Source organism: Dryobates pubescens, chromosome 26 (genome assembly GCF_014839835.1).
Source record: "Dryobates pubescens isolate bDryPub1 chromosome 26, bDryPub1.pri, whole genome shotgun sequence".
NCBI classification, from domain to species: domain Eukaryota; kingdom Metazoa; phylum Chordata; class Aves; order Piciformes; family Picidae; genus Dryobates; species Dryobates pubescens.
This window is the reverse complement of record NC_071637.1, coordinates 1,068,949-1,083,041: the sequence shown is the minus strand read 5'-3', so window position 1 is coordinate 1,083,041 and position 14,093 is coordinate 1,068,949. Positions and strand designations below refer to the sequence as shown.

Genomic DNA, 14,093 nt, shown 5'->3' with positions numbered 1-14,093 from the left:
CATCCCACTGCTCTTCAGCCACAGAGGGGAGGCCAAACGTTCCCCAGCGCCACACAACTGCCAGGGTGGGGAGGGTTCGATGAGGCCTTGAGCGACCAAGGCGAGCTGAGAGGCAGCCTTGCTGCCAGGGAGGTTGGAGCAGATGATCTCTAAGGTCCTTTCCATCCTCAGCTACTCTATGATTCAGCCAGTTCCAACCCCCCCTGCCATGGGCAGGGACACCTCACACCACAGCAGGTTGCTCACAGCCACCTCCAGCCTGGCTGCAAACACCTCCAGGCAGGAGGCTTCCACCACCTCCCTGGGCAGCCTGTGCCAGGCTCTCACCACCCTCCTGGCCAACAACTTCTTCCTCAGGTCTCATCTAAATCTCCCTTCCTCCCTCCCCCCCAGTCCTATCCCTCCCTGACACCCTCCAGAGCAGCGCAGCTCCAGGCCTCTGCTCCTCCTCCTGGCCCTTCTCTGGACACCTTCCAGCCCCTCCAGAGCCTTCCTGGCACAGAGGCTCCAGAACTGGCCCCAGAGCTGCAGCTGTGGGCTCAGCAGAGTGGAGCAGGGCTCCAAGGTTGCCTCCCTGGGCAATCTGCTCTGCTCTGGAGACAGCCTGAGAGAGTTGGGGTTGTGCAGGCTGCAGAGGAGAAGGCTCCCAGGAGAGCTTCTGGTGGCCTTCCAGGAGCTGCAGCGGGTTCCAAGAAAGCTGGGGAGGGACTTTGGAGGGTGTCAGGGAGGGATAGGCCTGGGGGGATGGAGCAGCACTAGAAGTGGGGAGCTGGAGCTTGGCTGTGAGGAAGAAGTTGTTGGCCAGGAGGGTGGTGAGAGCCTGGCACAGGCTGCCCAGGGAGGTGGTGGAAGCCTCCTGCCTGGAGGTGTTTGCAGCCAGGCTGGAGGTGGCTGTGAGCAACCTGCTGTGGTGTGAGGTGTCCCTGCCCATGGCAGGGGGCTGGGACTGGCTGAGCCTTGGGGTGCCTTCCAGCCCTGAGAGTTCTGTGGTCCTATGATTCTCTCACTGTCAGCAGTGAAGGATCAGTAGCACAAACCAAGCAGCACTGCCACAGACTAAGGATGACCACCTTCAGTTTTGTACAGTTTATCCCCCTGAGCCTGGCTGTTAGGTGGTTCACTGCTCCCCCAAGCAGCCCCAAGCCCAGAAAGCACAGACCACAGCATTTCACCCAGACTGACTTTTATTGTTGACAAGGGTTTGAGACAGGGGAGAAATGAAAACTGTTTTTGTCCCTGCCCTGGAAACAGCCTAGGGAACCATCCACCCACACAGCACACCTCAGCCTCTGCTGATGGCAGCAGTGGAGCTCTTGCTTCTGTAATTACTGCCTTGGCCTCACTTGCCTGCACAGCCAGATCAAGTTTTCACTGTGGAGGGGGGTGGGGAAGGTTGCTAGGTCTTGTCAGAAAGCCCTGGACCACTGTCTTGAGGGGTGGAGGACAGCAGAGTCCTGTCCCATCAAGAGGCACAGACAGACAGATTGCTTTTCAGAAGGAACCTCTTGGACCACAGCTCTAAAGGGAATCTGGGAATGTCAGCAAGGCAGACTGGAAGCCCAGGGACCGTGAGAGAGCTTCCAGTGACAGCCTGGCTGCATTCTGGATGCCCAGAGTCACAGGGCATGGCTGGGGACCAGGAATTATTCTCTCTGCATCCTCCTGTCCCTGTGCAATGGAGCAGAGAGTTCCTGAAAAGGATTTGCACAGAACCCTTCAGGACCTCTTAAAGCAATTCTCAGCCTCAGTGAAGCAGGTAGGGACCACTCCACCTCCAGAGCAGGCTGGGCAAAGGCTTCGATGTGCAAAGCTCAGCCTGCATTCCAGCCAAGCAGAGAGGCAGAGGGACGCTGCTGCACCTCTCTGCAGCCACTCTCCAAGGAGGCCAAGGGCAGAAATGCCTTCTTGAGGCGAGTGGGTGATGGTCACACACCTGCTCTGCTGGAGGCAGCAGGCAGGGCTGTCAGTGAGTGCCACAGAAGCAGGGAGGTTCCCAACTACCACTTGTGTGCAGAGTGCGGCTGCGCTCCCTGCCAGCCAGGCACCACGGACAGCAGAGCCAGCCCGCCGCTCGCTCCTCAGCTCCTTCCCGGTCCCCCCAGCCCAGCCCAGTGCCAGGCCTGCCTCCCAGGCTGGGGTGAGCCGGGCTGAGGGGCAGGAGGGTCGGGGCTGGGGCTCTCAGAGTCCCTCGTCGTTGTAAACAGGGGCGAGAGGCTTGAGGATGCTGCGGGCGTCCTCCTCCAGCAGCGGCCGCCAGCTCACCTCCCCGGTCAGCAGCAGCTCCTCCCCGCTCAGGGCGTCCAGGTGCTGCACCTGCAAGCACAGGGGGCTCAGGGGCAGTGCAGGCAGCCCAGCACCCACCCAGCAGGGCAGCTGCAGCAGGGCACATTCAGCTTGGACATCAGGAGGCTGGGGACACCACACACACATTCAGCTTGGACACCACGAGGCTGGGGAGACAGCGGCGCAGGCTGCCCAGGGAGGCTGTGGCTGTCCCCTCCCTGGAGGTGTTCAGGGCAGGGCTGGATGAGGCCTGGGGCAGCCTGGGCTGGGGGGAGGGGTCCCTGCCCACGGCAGGGGGCTGGAACTGGATGAGCTTTCAGGTCCCTTCCAACCCAACCCATTCTGTGGACCAAGCTCCTGGAGAGCTACGCAGGCAGCAAGCAGGACTGGGAGGAGTCAGTTTGCTTTGCCAGCTGAGTGACACAGACCACAGAAAGGAACTCAAGCAGCAGTCAAGGCAAGGCTGGGAGATAAGGATCTGCAGATCCACTGGAGTTAACTGTGGAAGGCCTTCTGCTAACACCTCAGCTAATGCCTCCTCTGGACACAGAGGAGCCAGGCAAGCATGAGTCACTGGATCTGCCTGGCACTTAAGGCAGATGACACACTGCTGCTTCCATCCTCTGCAGGGAGAGCTCTCATCAAAGGCCTCTCACACAGGGCAAGGCTCTCCACTCCACACGAAAAAGGCTGCCCAGCAGGGAGCAGCTGAGCTCTGTAATAGAAACTGAGAGGAAGAGGGAGGGAGCCTCCACTGCTGCAACACAAGAAAGGCTTTAGAGGGAAGCTCAAGGTGCAGTGAAAGAGCAAAGCTCTTGTCACACAGCCCTGAGGCAAGCTGCTGCCACAGGACTCTGCAAGCACCCAGAGAAGGGGAAAAGGAAAACAAGGCCATCAGAAGTCAGTAAAGGAGAAAGCACCACCCTGGCTCAGCAAGCCCAAGAAGCACCTTGCTAGGAGGTCTGCCCAGGGAAACAGTCCCCAGGCTTGCTTGAGAGCCTTGGGGGTGCTGGGGGAGGAGAAGCTCAGCAGGAGCCAGCAGGCAGCACTTGCAGCCCAGAGAGCCAAGCAGAGCCTGGGCTGCAGCAAGAGAAGTGTGGCCAGCAGGGCAGGGAGGGGATTCTGCCCCTCTGCTCCACTCTGCTGAGCCCACAGCTGCAGCTCTGGGGCCAGCTCTGGAGCCTCTGTGCCAGGAAGGCTCTGGAGGGGCTGGAAGGTGTCCAGAGCAGGGCCAGGAGGAGAAGCAGAGGGCTGGAGCTGCTCTGCTCTGGAGACAGCCTGAGAGAGTTGGGGTTGTGCAGGCTGGAGAGGAGAAGGCTCCCAGGAGAGCTTCTGGTGGCCTGCCAGGAGCTGCAGGGGGCTGCAAGCAAGCTGGGGAGGGACTTTGGAGGGTGTGAGGGAGGGATAGGGGTCTGGGACACCTCTGAGGGGGGCAGGAATCAGGCCTGGGACAGGGAGCCAGCAATGGGCACTGGCAGCCCAGAAGGCCAAGGGCAGCTGAGCTGCTTCTGGGCTGCCAGTGCCCATTGGCAGAGGTGGAGGGAGAGGATCCTGCCCCTCTGCTCTGGGGTGTGAGGGAGGGACAGGACTGGGGGGGATGGAGCAGCACTGGAAGTGGGGAGCTGGAGCTTGGCTGTGAGGAAGAAGTTGTTGGCCAGGAGGGTGGTGAGAGCCTGGCACAGGCTGCCCAGGGAGGTGGTGGCAGCCTCCTGCCTGGAGGTGTTTGCAGCCAGGCTGGAGGTGGCTGTGAGCAACCTGCTGTGGTGTGAGGTGTCCCTGCCCATGGCAGGGGGGTTGGGACTGGATAATCCTTGAGGTCCTTTCAGCCCCTGACAGCTCTGTGCTTCTATGACTGCCTGCCAAGGAGCTCCTCAGCAGAGGAAGGAATACACCAATGGCCACAGAGGGTCTGACCAAACCCAGCCTGCTTCTGACAGGCAGCAGCAGCTTCCCTGGGAGGAGGGAAACTCAACACAGGCAGACAATGGCCTTTGGCCTGCTCTGTTTCCCCTCCCTCTCCAAATGTGCTCAGGAATTCTGAGCCTGAAGAGGATGCTCTGAGCAGCCCTGCCAGACTTTTCTTCCACAACCCTTGCCTGTGGCTTGGGCACCCAGCTGCAGCTGCAGGCTCACAGAATCACAGCACATTAGAGCTTGGAAGGGACCTCCAGAGATCACTGGGTCCAAGCCCCCTGCCAGAGCAGGGGCACCCAGGGCAGTCTGCAGAGGAATGCATCCAGGTGGGCTTTGAATGTGTCCACAGAAGGAGACTCCACAGCCTCTCTGGGCAGCCTGCTCCAGGCCTCCAGCACCCTCACAGTAAAGAAGTTTCTCCTCAAGTTTGTCTCCATTGTTCCTTGGTTTACTGCTGTGCACCACCCAGAAGAGCTTGGCCCCCTCCAGCTGCCCCCCAGCCCTCAGCTATTGATAGCCATTGATCAGATCCCTCTCAGCCTCCTCCTCTCCAGACTCAACAGTCCCAGGGCTCTCAGTCTCTCTCCACAGGGGAGATGCTCAAGTCCCCAGAGCATCTTCCTGGCTCTGCCTTGGACTCTCTCCAGCAGCTCTCTGTCTCTCTTGAGCTGGGGAGCCCAGCACTGGACACAGGATTGCAGCTGTGGGCTCAGCAGGGCAGAGCAGAGGGGCAGCAGAACCTCCCCAGCCCTGCTGGAGGATGCCAAACCACTTGTGGCATCAGCTACCCCCACGCTCTTGTACCAGTGCACTGCTCTTGCCTTGCTCACTTCTCTCATGCCTTCCAGATTGCCCAGAGCTGTCCTCTCACAGGACACAGGGCAGTGACTCAGATCAGGTTTGTAACTCAAGCTCACAAGCTAGGAGAACTGAGCAGAGTTGGATGTCAGGAGGTGCTAACTGGAGCTGATGTTGAGGCTGCTCTGTGGGTGAAAGCCATCTGCAGGGACCCCATTGCCCTGCTCTCAGGCTGCAGCTTGAAAGCTCATGGCTGGCCTGAGCCCCAGCAAGCCTTATTGTGCCCTGCCTGGACAGACCTACTGGAAGGCCTTCAACAGCCCCCTGCATGCAATGAGCCTCATTGCTGAGGATGTCAAACCTCCTCCTGAAAGAAGGTTGGAGCCAGGCAGGGGTTGGGCTCTGATCCCTGCTCTCAGGTGAGAGAAGGAGAGGACATGGCCTGGAATTGTGCCAGGGGAGGCTGAGCTTGGAGAGGAGGCAAAATGTCTTTGCTGCAGGAGTGGTCAGGGCCTGGCAGAGGCTGCCCAGGGAGGTGGTGGAGTCCCCATGCCTGGAGGTGTTCCACAAGTGTGGCCATGGCACCTGGGTGGCCATGGTGGGGTTGGGTTGTGTTGGACTGGGGGATCTCAGAGGGCTTTGCCAACCCAAACCATTCTGTGACTCCAGGGCAATCCTCCCCACTGCTAGCCAAGAGCTGCTTTGTGTCAGCCTTACTGCCCTTCCCTGAGCCTTCCTCCTCTTCCTTGCTGCTCAGAATCCAAACCATGCACATGAGCAGGAGGGTGCAAGGATGTCAGAAGTGGCACAGCAACGCTCTTGGCTTCCCTAATCCTGCCTCTGTAGTTCTGAGCATGGGGTTTCCTTCCTGAAGCACTCCAGAGAGCAGAGCTGAGAGGCTGCTAACAGAGCCATGACCTCCTGGACTCAGTCCTAACAGCCAGCTTGGAGCTCAGCAGCATGCCTGTGGGGCTGGGACTGTTTCTCTCCCAGCAGCTGTGCTGATTCCTCCCCAGCATGCAGCCCTCCTCTGTGTGATCCTTGTCTCGTCACCAAGCTCTGACAGCTCCTGTCCTGCCCTCTGCACATCCAGGAGTGCAGCAGAGTCCCTCCAGTCTCAGCCTTTCCATACAGCTCTGCTCCCTGGCAACCTCCACTTTTACCCTTCCCTACAGCCTCCTAACATCAGTGACCTCAAGCACTAAGTCAAATGTATGCCTCCTGTGAAGCCCTCCAGCAGTCCAGAAGTGTCCTCAGGCCCTCACAAAGTTCAGCCCTTCCCTTGCCATGCCACTGTGTCACACACACACTGCAGCACTCCCTCCAGGCCTCCAGCTGGGCTTGAATACAGCATTGGCAGCATTTCAGGGAATGCTGCTGGGGTGCTTTGGGTCTTCAGCTCCCTGCCCAGCTGCCTACATTCTTCCTCCAGAAGCTCTCTCACCCCTCTCCTGTCCTGGATGCTGTGGTACCAATGTTTCATGGCACCACACAATGCAGTGGGTTGGGAGGGACCCTCAAAGCTCATCCTGTCCCAGCCCCCTGCAGTCAGCAGGGACAGCTCCAACTGGAGCAGGCTGCTCAGGGCCCCAGCAAGTGTGACCCTGAATTCCTCCAGGGATGGGGCCCTCACCAGATCTGTTCTGGGCAGCCTGTTGCAGTGTTCCACCATCCCCACGTGCACAACTTCCTCCCAATGTCCAATCTAAAGCCATCCTGTTCCAGCTTCAAGCCACTGTCCCTGTCCTGGCACTCCCAGCCCTTATCAGAAGTCCTTCCCCAGCTCTCCTGGAGCCCCTGCAGATATCTAAATGCCACTGTAAGGTCTCCCTGCAGCCTTCTCTTCTCCAGCCTGAACAGCCCCCACTCCCCCCCAGCCTGGCCCCACAGGGGAGGTTCTGCAGCCCTCTGAGCATCTTGGTGGCCTCCTCTGGTCCTGCTCCAGCAGCTCCAGGTCCTTCTGTACATTGGCCACAACAACCCCATGCAGAGCTGGGGTCAGAGTGGCTGAGAGCAGCCAGGCAGAGAGGGACCTGGGGGTGCTGGTTGATGGTAGTTGAACATGAGCCTGCAGTGTGCCCAGGCAGCCAGGAGGGCCAAGGGCATCCTGGCCTGCATCAGGAACAGTGTGGCCAGCAGGAGCAGGGAGGTCATTCTGCCCCTGTACACTGCACTGGTTAGGTCACACCTGGAGTCCTGTGTCCAGTTCTGGGCCCCTCAGTTTAGGAAGGAGGTTGAGCTGCTGGAAGGTGTCCAGAGAAGAGCAACAAAGCTGGGGAGGGGTCTGGGGCACAGCCCTGGGAGGAGAGGCTGAGGGAGCTGGGGTTGCTTAGCCTGCAGAAGAGGAGGCTCAGGGGAGACCTCATTGCTGTCTACAACTGCCTGAAGGGAGGCTGTAGCCAGGCAGAGGTTGGTCTCTTCTGCCAGGCAGCCAGCACCAGAACAAGAGGACACAGTCTCAGGCTGTGCCAGGGGAGGTTTAGGCTGGAGGTTAGGAGGAAGTTCTACACAGAGAGTGATTGCCCACTGGGATGGGCTGCCAGGGGAGGCGGTGGGGTCGCCGTCGCTGGGGGTGTTCAGGGCGAGGCTTGCCAGGGTGCTTGGTGCCGTGGGTTAGTTGGTTGGGTGGTGTTGGATGATAGGTTGGACTCCATGATCTTGAAGGTCTCTTCCAACCTGGTTTATTCTATTCTGTTCCTGTGCTGAGGGCCCCAGAGCTGGAGGCAGTACTCCAGTTGGGGCCCCAGCAGAGCAGAGGGGCACAATCACCTCCCTCAACCTGCTGGTCACCCTTCTGCCGATGCAGCCCAGGCTGTGACTGGCCTCCTGGGCTGCAAGTGCACCTGGAAACCTGATTCACTGCTTGGGGTGGTTTCCTCCAGGTATTAACTGAAAGGGACAGAAATGACTCTGGAAAACAAACCCAGCAGCTTTTCATTCTTTCCCACAGAGCTCAGCAGAGACTTCCTGTCCTGTGTGCTGCTGCAGTACCATACAATGGGCTTTCCATGCTCCCCTTCTGCCTCTGCCCTCCCTCTCTCCCACTGCTCCAGCATCCTCTGCAGCTCTGAGTGGTGCCCTTCCTGCTCTCTTGCCTGAGTAGGGCAGGAGAAGCCTTCAAGGCCAAGTCCTGCTCAAGCTTCTCAACACAGAGGTGAAGCTTTGTCCTTCCCACAAACCACCCCAGCCCCTGCTGAGCTCAGCTAATGCCCACACTGCCCCTGGGGCTGCAGGTACTGTCCCAGCACAGCCCTGGGGGGCTCCAGGTGCCCCCTCTGCTGCCTGGCCTAGCAGCTTGTGTGTGGCCTGTGCCAGCTGCTGCTGCCCCTCACACACTCACAGAGTGCTCTGGGCAGGAAGGGAGCTGCACAGCTCAGCCAGTCCCAGCCCCTGCCCCCAGCAGGGACATCCTGCACTGCCCAGAGCCCTCTCCAGCCTCCCCTGGAATAGCTCCAGGGATGGAGCCTCAACCACCTCCCTGGGCAGCCTGCTGCAGTGTTCCAGCAGCCTCCTGGGGCAGAACTTGTTCCTCACATCCAAGCTCAATCTGCTCTGCTCTGCTCTGCTCTGAAGCCATTGCCCCTGGGCCTGTCCCTGCAGGCCTTTGGGAACAGTCTCCCTGCAGCCTTCCTGTAGCCCCTTCAGGTACTGGAAGGTTGCTCTAAGGTCTCCCTGGAGCCTTCTCCAGGCTGAGCACCCCCAGCTCCCTCAGCCTGTGCTCACAGCAGAGCTGCTCCAACCCCCTAAGCATTTTCATGGCCTCCTCTGGATCCTCTCCATCAGCTCCAGGTCCTTCCTGTGCTGAGGGCTGCAGACCTGAAGGGAAGCTGTAGCCAGGTGAGGGTTGGTCTCTTCTGCCAGGCACCCAGCACCAGAACAAGAGGACACAGTCTCAAGCTGTGCCAGGGGAAGTTCAGGCTGGAGGTGAGGAAGAAATTCTTGCCAGCAAGAGAGATTGGCCCTGGGGCTGTGCTGCCCAGGGAGGTGGTAGAGTCCCCATCCCTGGAGGTGTTGAGGAAGAGCCTGGATGAGGCCCTTGGTGCCATGGTTTGGTTGATCAGATGGTGCTGGGGGAGAGGTTGGACTGGATGATCTTGAAGGTCTTTTCCAACCTGGTTAATTCTATTCTATTCTGCTCTATTCCATCCCATCCCATCCCATCCTGAGCTGCACACAAGTCTCCATGTCTCAAGGGGCATCAGCCAGGTTTTATACTTGGACCTTTTCCTCCTTAAAGAAGAATGCCTGGCTTCTCAGGCTCAGCTCTGCCTATGAGGAGAGCTGAGCCCAGCTGTGGTGCAGCACAGGGAATGGAGGGGAGCTGAGCCCAGCTGTGGTGCAGCACAGGGAATGGAGCAGAGCTGAGCCCAGCTGTGGTGCAGCACAGGGAATGGAGCAGAGCTGAGCCCAGCTGTGGTGCAGCACAGGGAATGGAGGGGAGCTGAGCCCAGCTGTGGTGCAGCACAGGGAATGGAGCAGAGCTGAGCCCAGCTGTGGTGCAGCACAGGGAATGGAGCAGAGCTGAGCCCAGCTGTGGTGCAGCACAGGGAATGGAGCAGAGCTGAGCCCAGCTGTGGTGCAGCACAGGGAATGGAGCAGAGCTGAGCCCAGCTGTGGTGCAGCACAGGGAATGGAGCAGAGCTGAGCCCAGCTGTGGTGCAGCACAGGGAATGGAGCAGAGCTGAGCCCAGCTGTGGTGCAGCACAGGGAATGGAGCAGAGCTGAGCCCAGCTGTGGTGCAGCACAGGGAATGGAGCAGAGCTGAGCCCAGCTGTGGTGCAGCACAGGGAATGGAGCGGAGCTGAGCCCAGCTGTGGTGCAGCACAGGGAATGGAGGGGAGCTGAGCTCAGCTGTGGTGCAGCACAGGGAATGGAGCAGAGCTGAGCCCAGCTGTGGTGCAGCACAGGGAATGGAGGGGAGCTGAGCCCAGCTGTGGTGCAGCACAGGGAATGGAGCAGAGCTGAGCCCAGCTGTGGTGCAGCACAGGGAATGGAGCAGAGCTGAGCCCAGCTGTGGTGCAGCACAGGGAATGGAGGGGAGCTGAGCCCAGCTGTGGTGCAGCACAGGGAATGGAGCAGAGCTGAGCCCAGCTGTGGTGCAGCACAGGGAATGGAGCAGAGCTGAGCCCAGCTGTGGTGCAGCACAGGGAATGGAGGGGAGCTGAGCCCAGCTGTGGTGCAGCACAGGGAATGGAGGGGAGCTGAGCCCAGCTGTGGTGCAGCACAGGGAATGGAGGGGAGCTGAGCCCAGCTGTGGTGCAGCACAGGGAATGGAGCAGAGCTGAGCCCAGCTGTGGTGCAGCACAGGGAATGGAGCAGAGCTGAGCCCAGCTGTGGTGCAGCACAGGGAATGGAGCAGAGCTGAGCCCAGCTGTGGTGCAGCACAGGGAATGGAGCAGAGCTGAGCCCAGCTGTGGTGTAGCACAGGGAATGGAGCAGAGCTGAGCCCAGCTGTGGTGCAGCACAGGGAATGGAGGGGAGCTGAGCCCAGCTGTGGTGCAGCACAGGGAATGGAGCAGAGCTGAGCCCAGCTGTGGTGCAGCACAGGGAATGGAGCAGAGCTGAGCCCAGCTGTGGTGCAGCACAGGGAATGGAGCGGAGCTGAGCCCAGCTGTGGTGCAGCACAGGGAATGGAGGGGAGCTGAGCCCAGCTGTGGTGCAGCACAGGGAATGGAGGGGAGCTGAGCCCAGCTGTGGTGCAGCACAGGGAATGGAGCAGAGCTGAGCCCAGCTGTGGTGCAGCACAGGGAATGGAGCAGAGCTGAGCCCAGCTGTGGTGCAGCACAGGGAATGGAGCAGAGCTGAGCCCAGCTGTGGTGCAGCACAGGGAATGGAGGGGAGCTGAGCCCAGCTGTGGTGCAGCACAGGGAATGGAGCAGAGCTGAGCCCAGCTGTGGTGCAGCACAGGGAATGGAGCAGAGCTGAGCCCAGCTGTGGTGCAGCACAGGGAATGGAGCAGAGCTGAGCCCAGCTGTGGTGCAGCACAGGGAATGGAGCAGAGCTGAGCCCAGCTGTGGTGCAGCACAGGGAATGGAGCAGAGCTGAGCCCAGCTGTGGTGCAGCACAGGGAATGGAGGGGAGCTGAGCCCAGCTGTGGTGCAGCACAGGGAATGGAGGGGAGCTGAGCCCAGCTGTGGTGCAGCACAGGGAATGGAGCAGAGCTGAGCCCAGCTGTGGTGCAGCACAGGGAATGGAGCAGAGCTGAGCCCAGCTGTGGTGCAGCACAGGGAATGGAGCAGAGCTGAGCCCAGCTGTGGTGCAGCACAGGGAATGGAGGGGAGCTGAGCCCAGCTGTGGTGCAGCACAGGGAATGGAGCAGAGCTGAGCCCAGCTGTGGTGCAGCACAGGGAATGGAGGGGAGCTGAGCTCAGCTGTGGTGCAGCACAGGGAATGGAGGGGAGCTGAGCCCAGCTGTGGTGCAGCACAGGGAATGGAGCAGAGCTGAGCCCAGCTGTGGTGCAGCACAGGGAATGGAGGGGAGCTGAGCCCAGCTGTGGTGCAGCACAGGGAATGGAGCAGAGCTGAGCCCAGCTGTGGTGCAGCACAGGGAATGGAGGGGAGCTGAGCCCAGCTGTGGTGCAGCACAGGGAATGGAGGGGAGCTGAGCCCAGCTGTGGTGCAGCACAGGGATGTTTGCCCTCTGCCCAGGAGGCTGCAGGGAGCTGCCCCTGGCGCTGGGCCCTACCTGCTTGCGGACATACTCCACCAGCAGCTCCAGGTGCCGAGGGTCCTCACAGCTCCTGTTGAAAAGGTTCCTCCAGAGAGCTGCTGCCAGAACGTGGTCATCAGAGAGGATCCCCTACAGGAAGAGCAGAGGGAGATTAAACACTGCCCCTGGAGAGGCTGGACAGCCACGGCGCTCCCCAGCCAGCAGGGCTATCCTCGGCAGCGCTGGGGCTGGCACCAAGCTGGTGCTGCAGCTGGCACTCTGCAGGGAAGGGAACCATCCAGAGGGGCCTGGACAGCACTGAGAGGTAAGAGTCATTCATCATTGGAATGTGCTGCCCAGGGAGGTGGTGCAGTCCCCATCCCTGGAGGGGTTCAGGAGGGGATTGGATGTGGCACTTGGAGCCATGGTTTAGTCCTGAGGTCTGTGGTGCCAGCTTGGACTTGAGGACCTTTGAGGTCTCTTCCAACCTTGGTGATTCTGTGAGACTGTGTGATGCTGTGAGTCCATGCCAGCATCATGAAGTTCAACCAGCCCAAGGGCAAGGTCCTGCAACCCCAAACACAAATCCAGGCTGGGTGAGGAGTGGCTCAAGACCAGCCTGGAGAAGGCCTTGGGGCTGTCAGGGGGTGACAAAGTCCCCAGGAGCCAGCACTGGGCCCTGGAAGCCCAGAGCCAGCTGAATGCTGAGCTGCAGCCAGAGCAGGGAGAGCAGCAGCACAGGGAGGGGATTCTGCCCCTCTGCTCTGCTCTGCTCAGCCCCCACCTGCAGCACTGCCTCCAGCTCTGGGGCCCCCAGCATAAGAGAGACTTGGACCTGCTGGAGAGGCTCCAGAGGAGGCCACAGAGATGCTCAGAGGGCTGCAGAGCCTCCCCTGTGGGGCCAGGCTGGGAGAGTTGGGGCTGCTCAGCCTGGAGGAGAGAAGGCTCCAGGGAGACCTCAGAGCAGCCTTGCAGTACCTGAAGGGCTCCAGGAGAGCTGGGGAGGGACTCTGGACAAGGGCTGGGAGTGCCAGGCTGAGGGACAATGGCTTTGAGCTGGGAGAGGAGAGACTGAGAGTGGAGAGGAGGAAGACATTGTTGGCAGTGAGGCTGGGGAGAGCCTGGCACAGGCTGCCCAGGGAGGCTGTGGCTGCCTCCTGCCTGGAGGTGTTCAGGACCAGGCTGGATGAGGCCTTGAGCAGCCTGTGCTGGTGGGAGGGGTCCCTGCCCATGGCAGGGGGCTGGAGCTGGCTGAGCTTTGAGCTCCCTTCCAACCCAACCCATTCCATGAATCTACAGTTCCATAATGGAAGATTTCTCCAAGGACACCTGGCAAACATTTCACCCTTCTGGAGCACTTTGTGGTCATGAATGCTCTTGCAGGACAATATCCTTCTTACCTCATCATACCCAAAGAGAGCTGCATAGAAATTTTCTACCATGCTTCTCATATCTTGCTTGAGAACAACAGAATTAATCTGAAAAACAAAAGAGCAAAGCATCAGTCCAGGCCCTAAGGAGGAGATGATGTGAAAAGTGCAGTCTCTGCCTCAGGAGGCAAGGAAGGAACAGTGCCCTGGCTGCCCTGGGCTGGGATTCATGGAACCACAGAATGGTCCAGGCCAGAAGGGAGCTCCACAGCTCATCCAGTCCCAGCCCCTGCCCCCAGCAGGGACATCCTCCCCTGGAGCAGGCTGCCCAGAGCCCTCTCCAGCCTCCCCTGGAATAGCTCCAGGCATGGAGCCTCAACCACCTCCCTGGGCAGCCTGCTGCAGTGTTCCAGCAGCCTCCTGGGGCAGAACTTGTTCCTCACATCCAGTCTCAATCTGCTCTGCTCTGAAGCCATTGCCCCTGGGCCTGTCCCTGCAGGCCTTGGGGAACAGTCTCCCTGCAGCCTTCCTGTAGCCCCTTCAGGTACTGCCAGGCTGTTCTAAGGTCTCCCTGGAGCCTTCTCCTCTCCAGGCTGAACACCCCCAGCTCCCTCAGCCTGTGCTCACAGCAGAACTGCTCCAACCCCCTGAGCATTTGCATGGCCTCCTCTGGCCCCTCTCCCTCAGCTCCAGGTCCTTCCTGTGCTGAGGGCTCCAGCCCTGCACACAGCCCTGCAGGTGAGGCCTCCCCAGAGCAGAGCACAGTGGCAGAATCACCTCCCTGGCCACACTGCTTTGGCTGCAGCCCAGGCTGCCCTTGGCCTCCTGTGCTGCAGTCCCTCACTGCCTGCTCCTGGCCAGCTTCTCACCACCAGCACCCGCAAGGCCTTCTCCTCAGGGTTGCTTCCTCTCACTTCCTCCCCCAGGCTGCACTGACAGTGAGGATTGCTGTGGCCCAGGTGCAGGACCTGCCCTTGCTCTGGTTGAAGCTCATTCAGCTGTAAGGATGGCAGTGCAGTGCAGCACTGCAGGACAGCCCAGCAGCCAGCTCTGCCAACTCTGCACCCCAATGGCAGTGG

At 60.1% G+C, this 14,093-nt stretch overlaps 1 protein-coding gene across 1 annotated transcript in view; it reads right to left on the bottom strand.

Moving 5' to 3' along the window:
- Window positions 1-2,122: 2,122 nt before the first annotated feature.
- The window catches only part of LOC104304928 (ubiquinol-cytochrome-c reductase complex assembly factor 1), a 62,630-nt gene continuing 50,659 nt past the window's right edge, over window positions 2,123-14,093 (bottom strand). The window contains exons 8-10 of the mRNA XM_054173387.1: window positions 13,045-13,122; window positions 11,681-11,794; window positions 2,123-2,313 (exon numbers count right to left, since the gene is read on the bottom strand). Of these exons, the coding sequence (XP_054029362.1) occupies window positions 2,179-2,313; window positions 11,681-11,794; window positions 13,045-13,122 (327 nt within the window). The 3' untranslated portion in view covers window positions 2,123-2,178. The remainder of the gene's footprint in view (window positions 2,314-11,680; window positions 11,795-13,044; window positions 13,123-14,093) is intronic.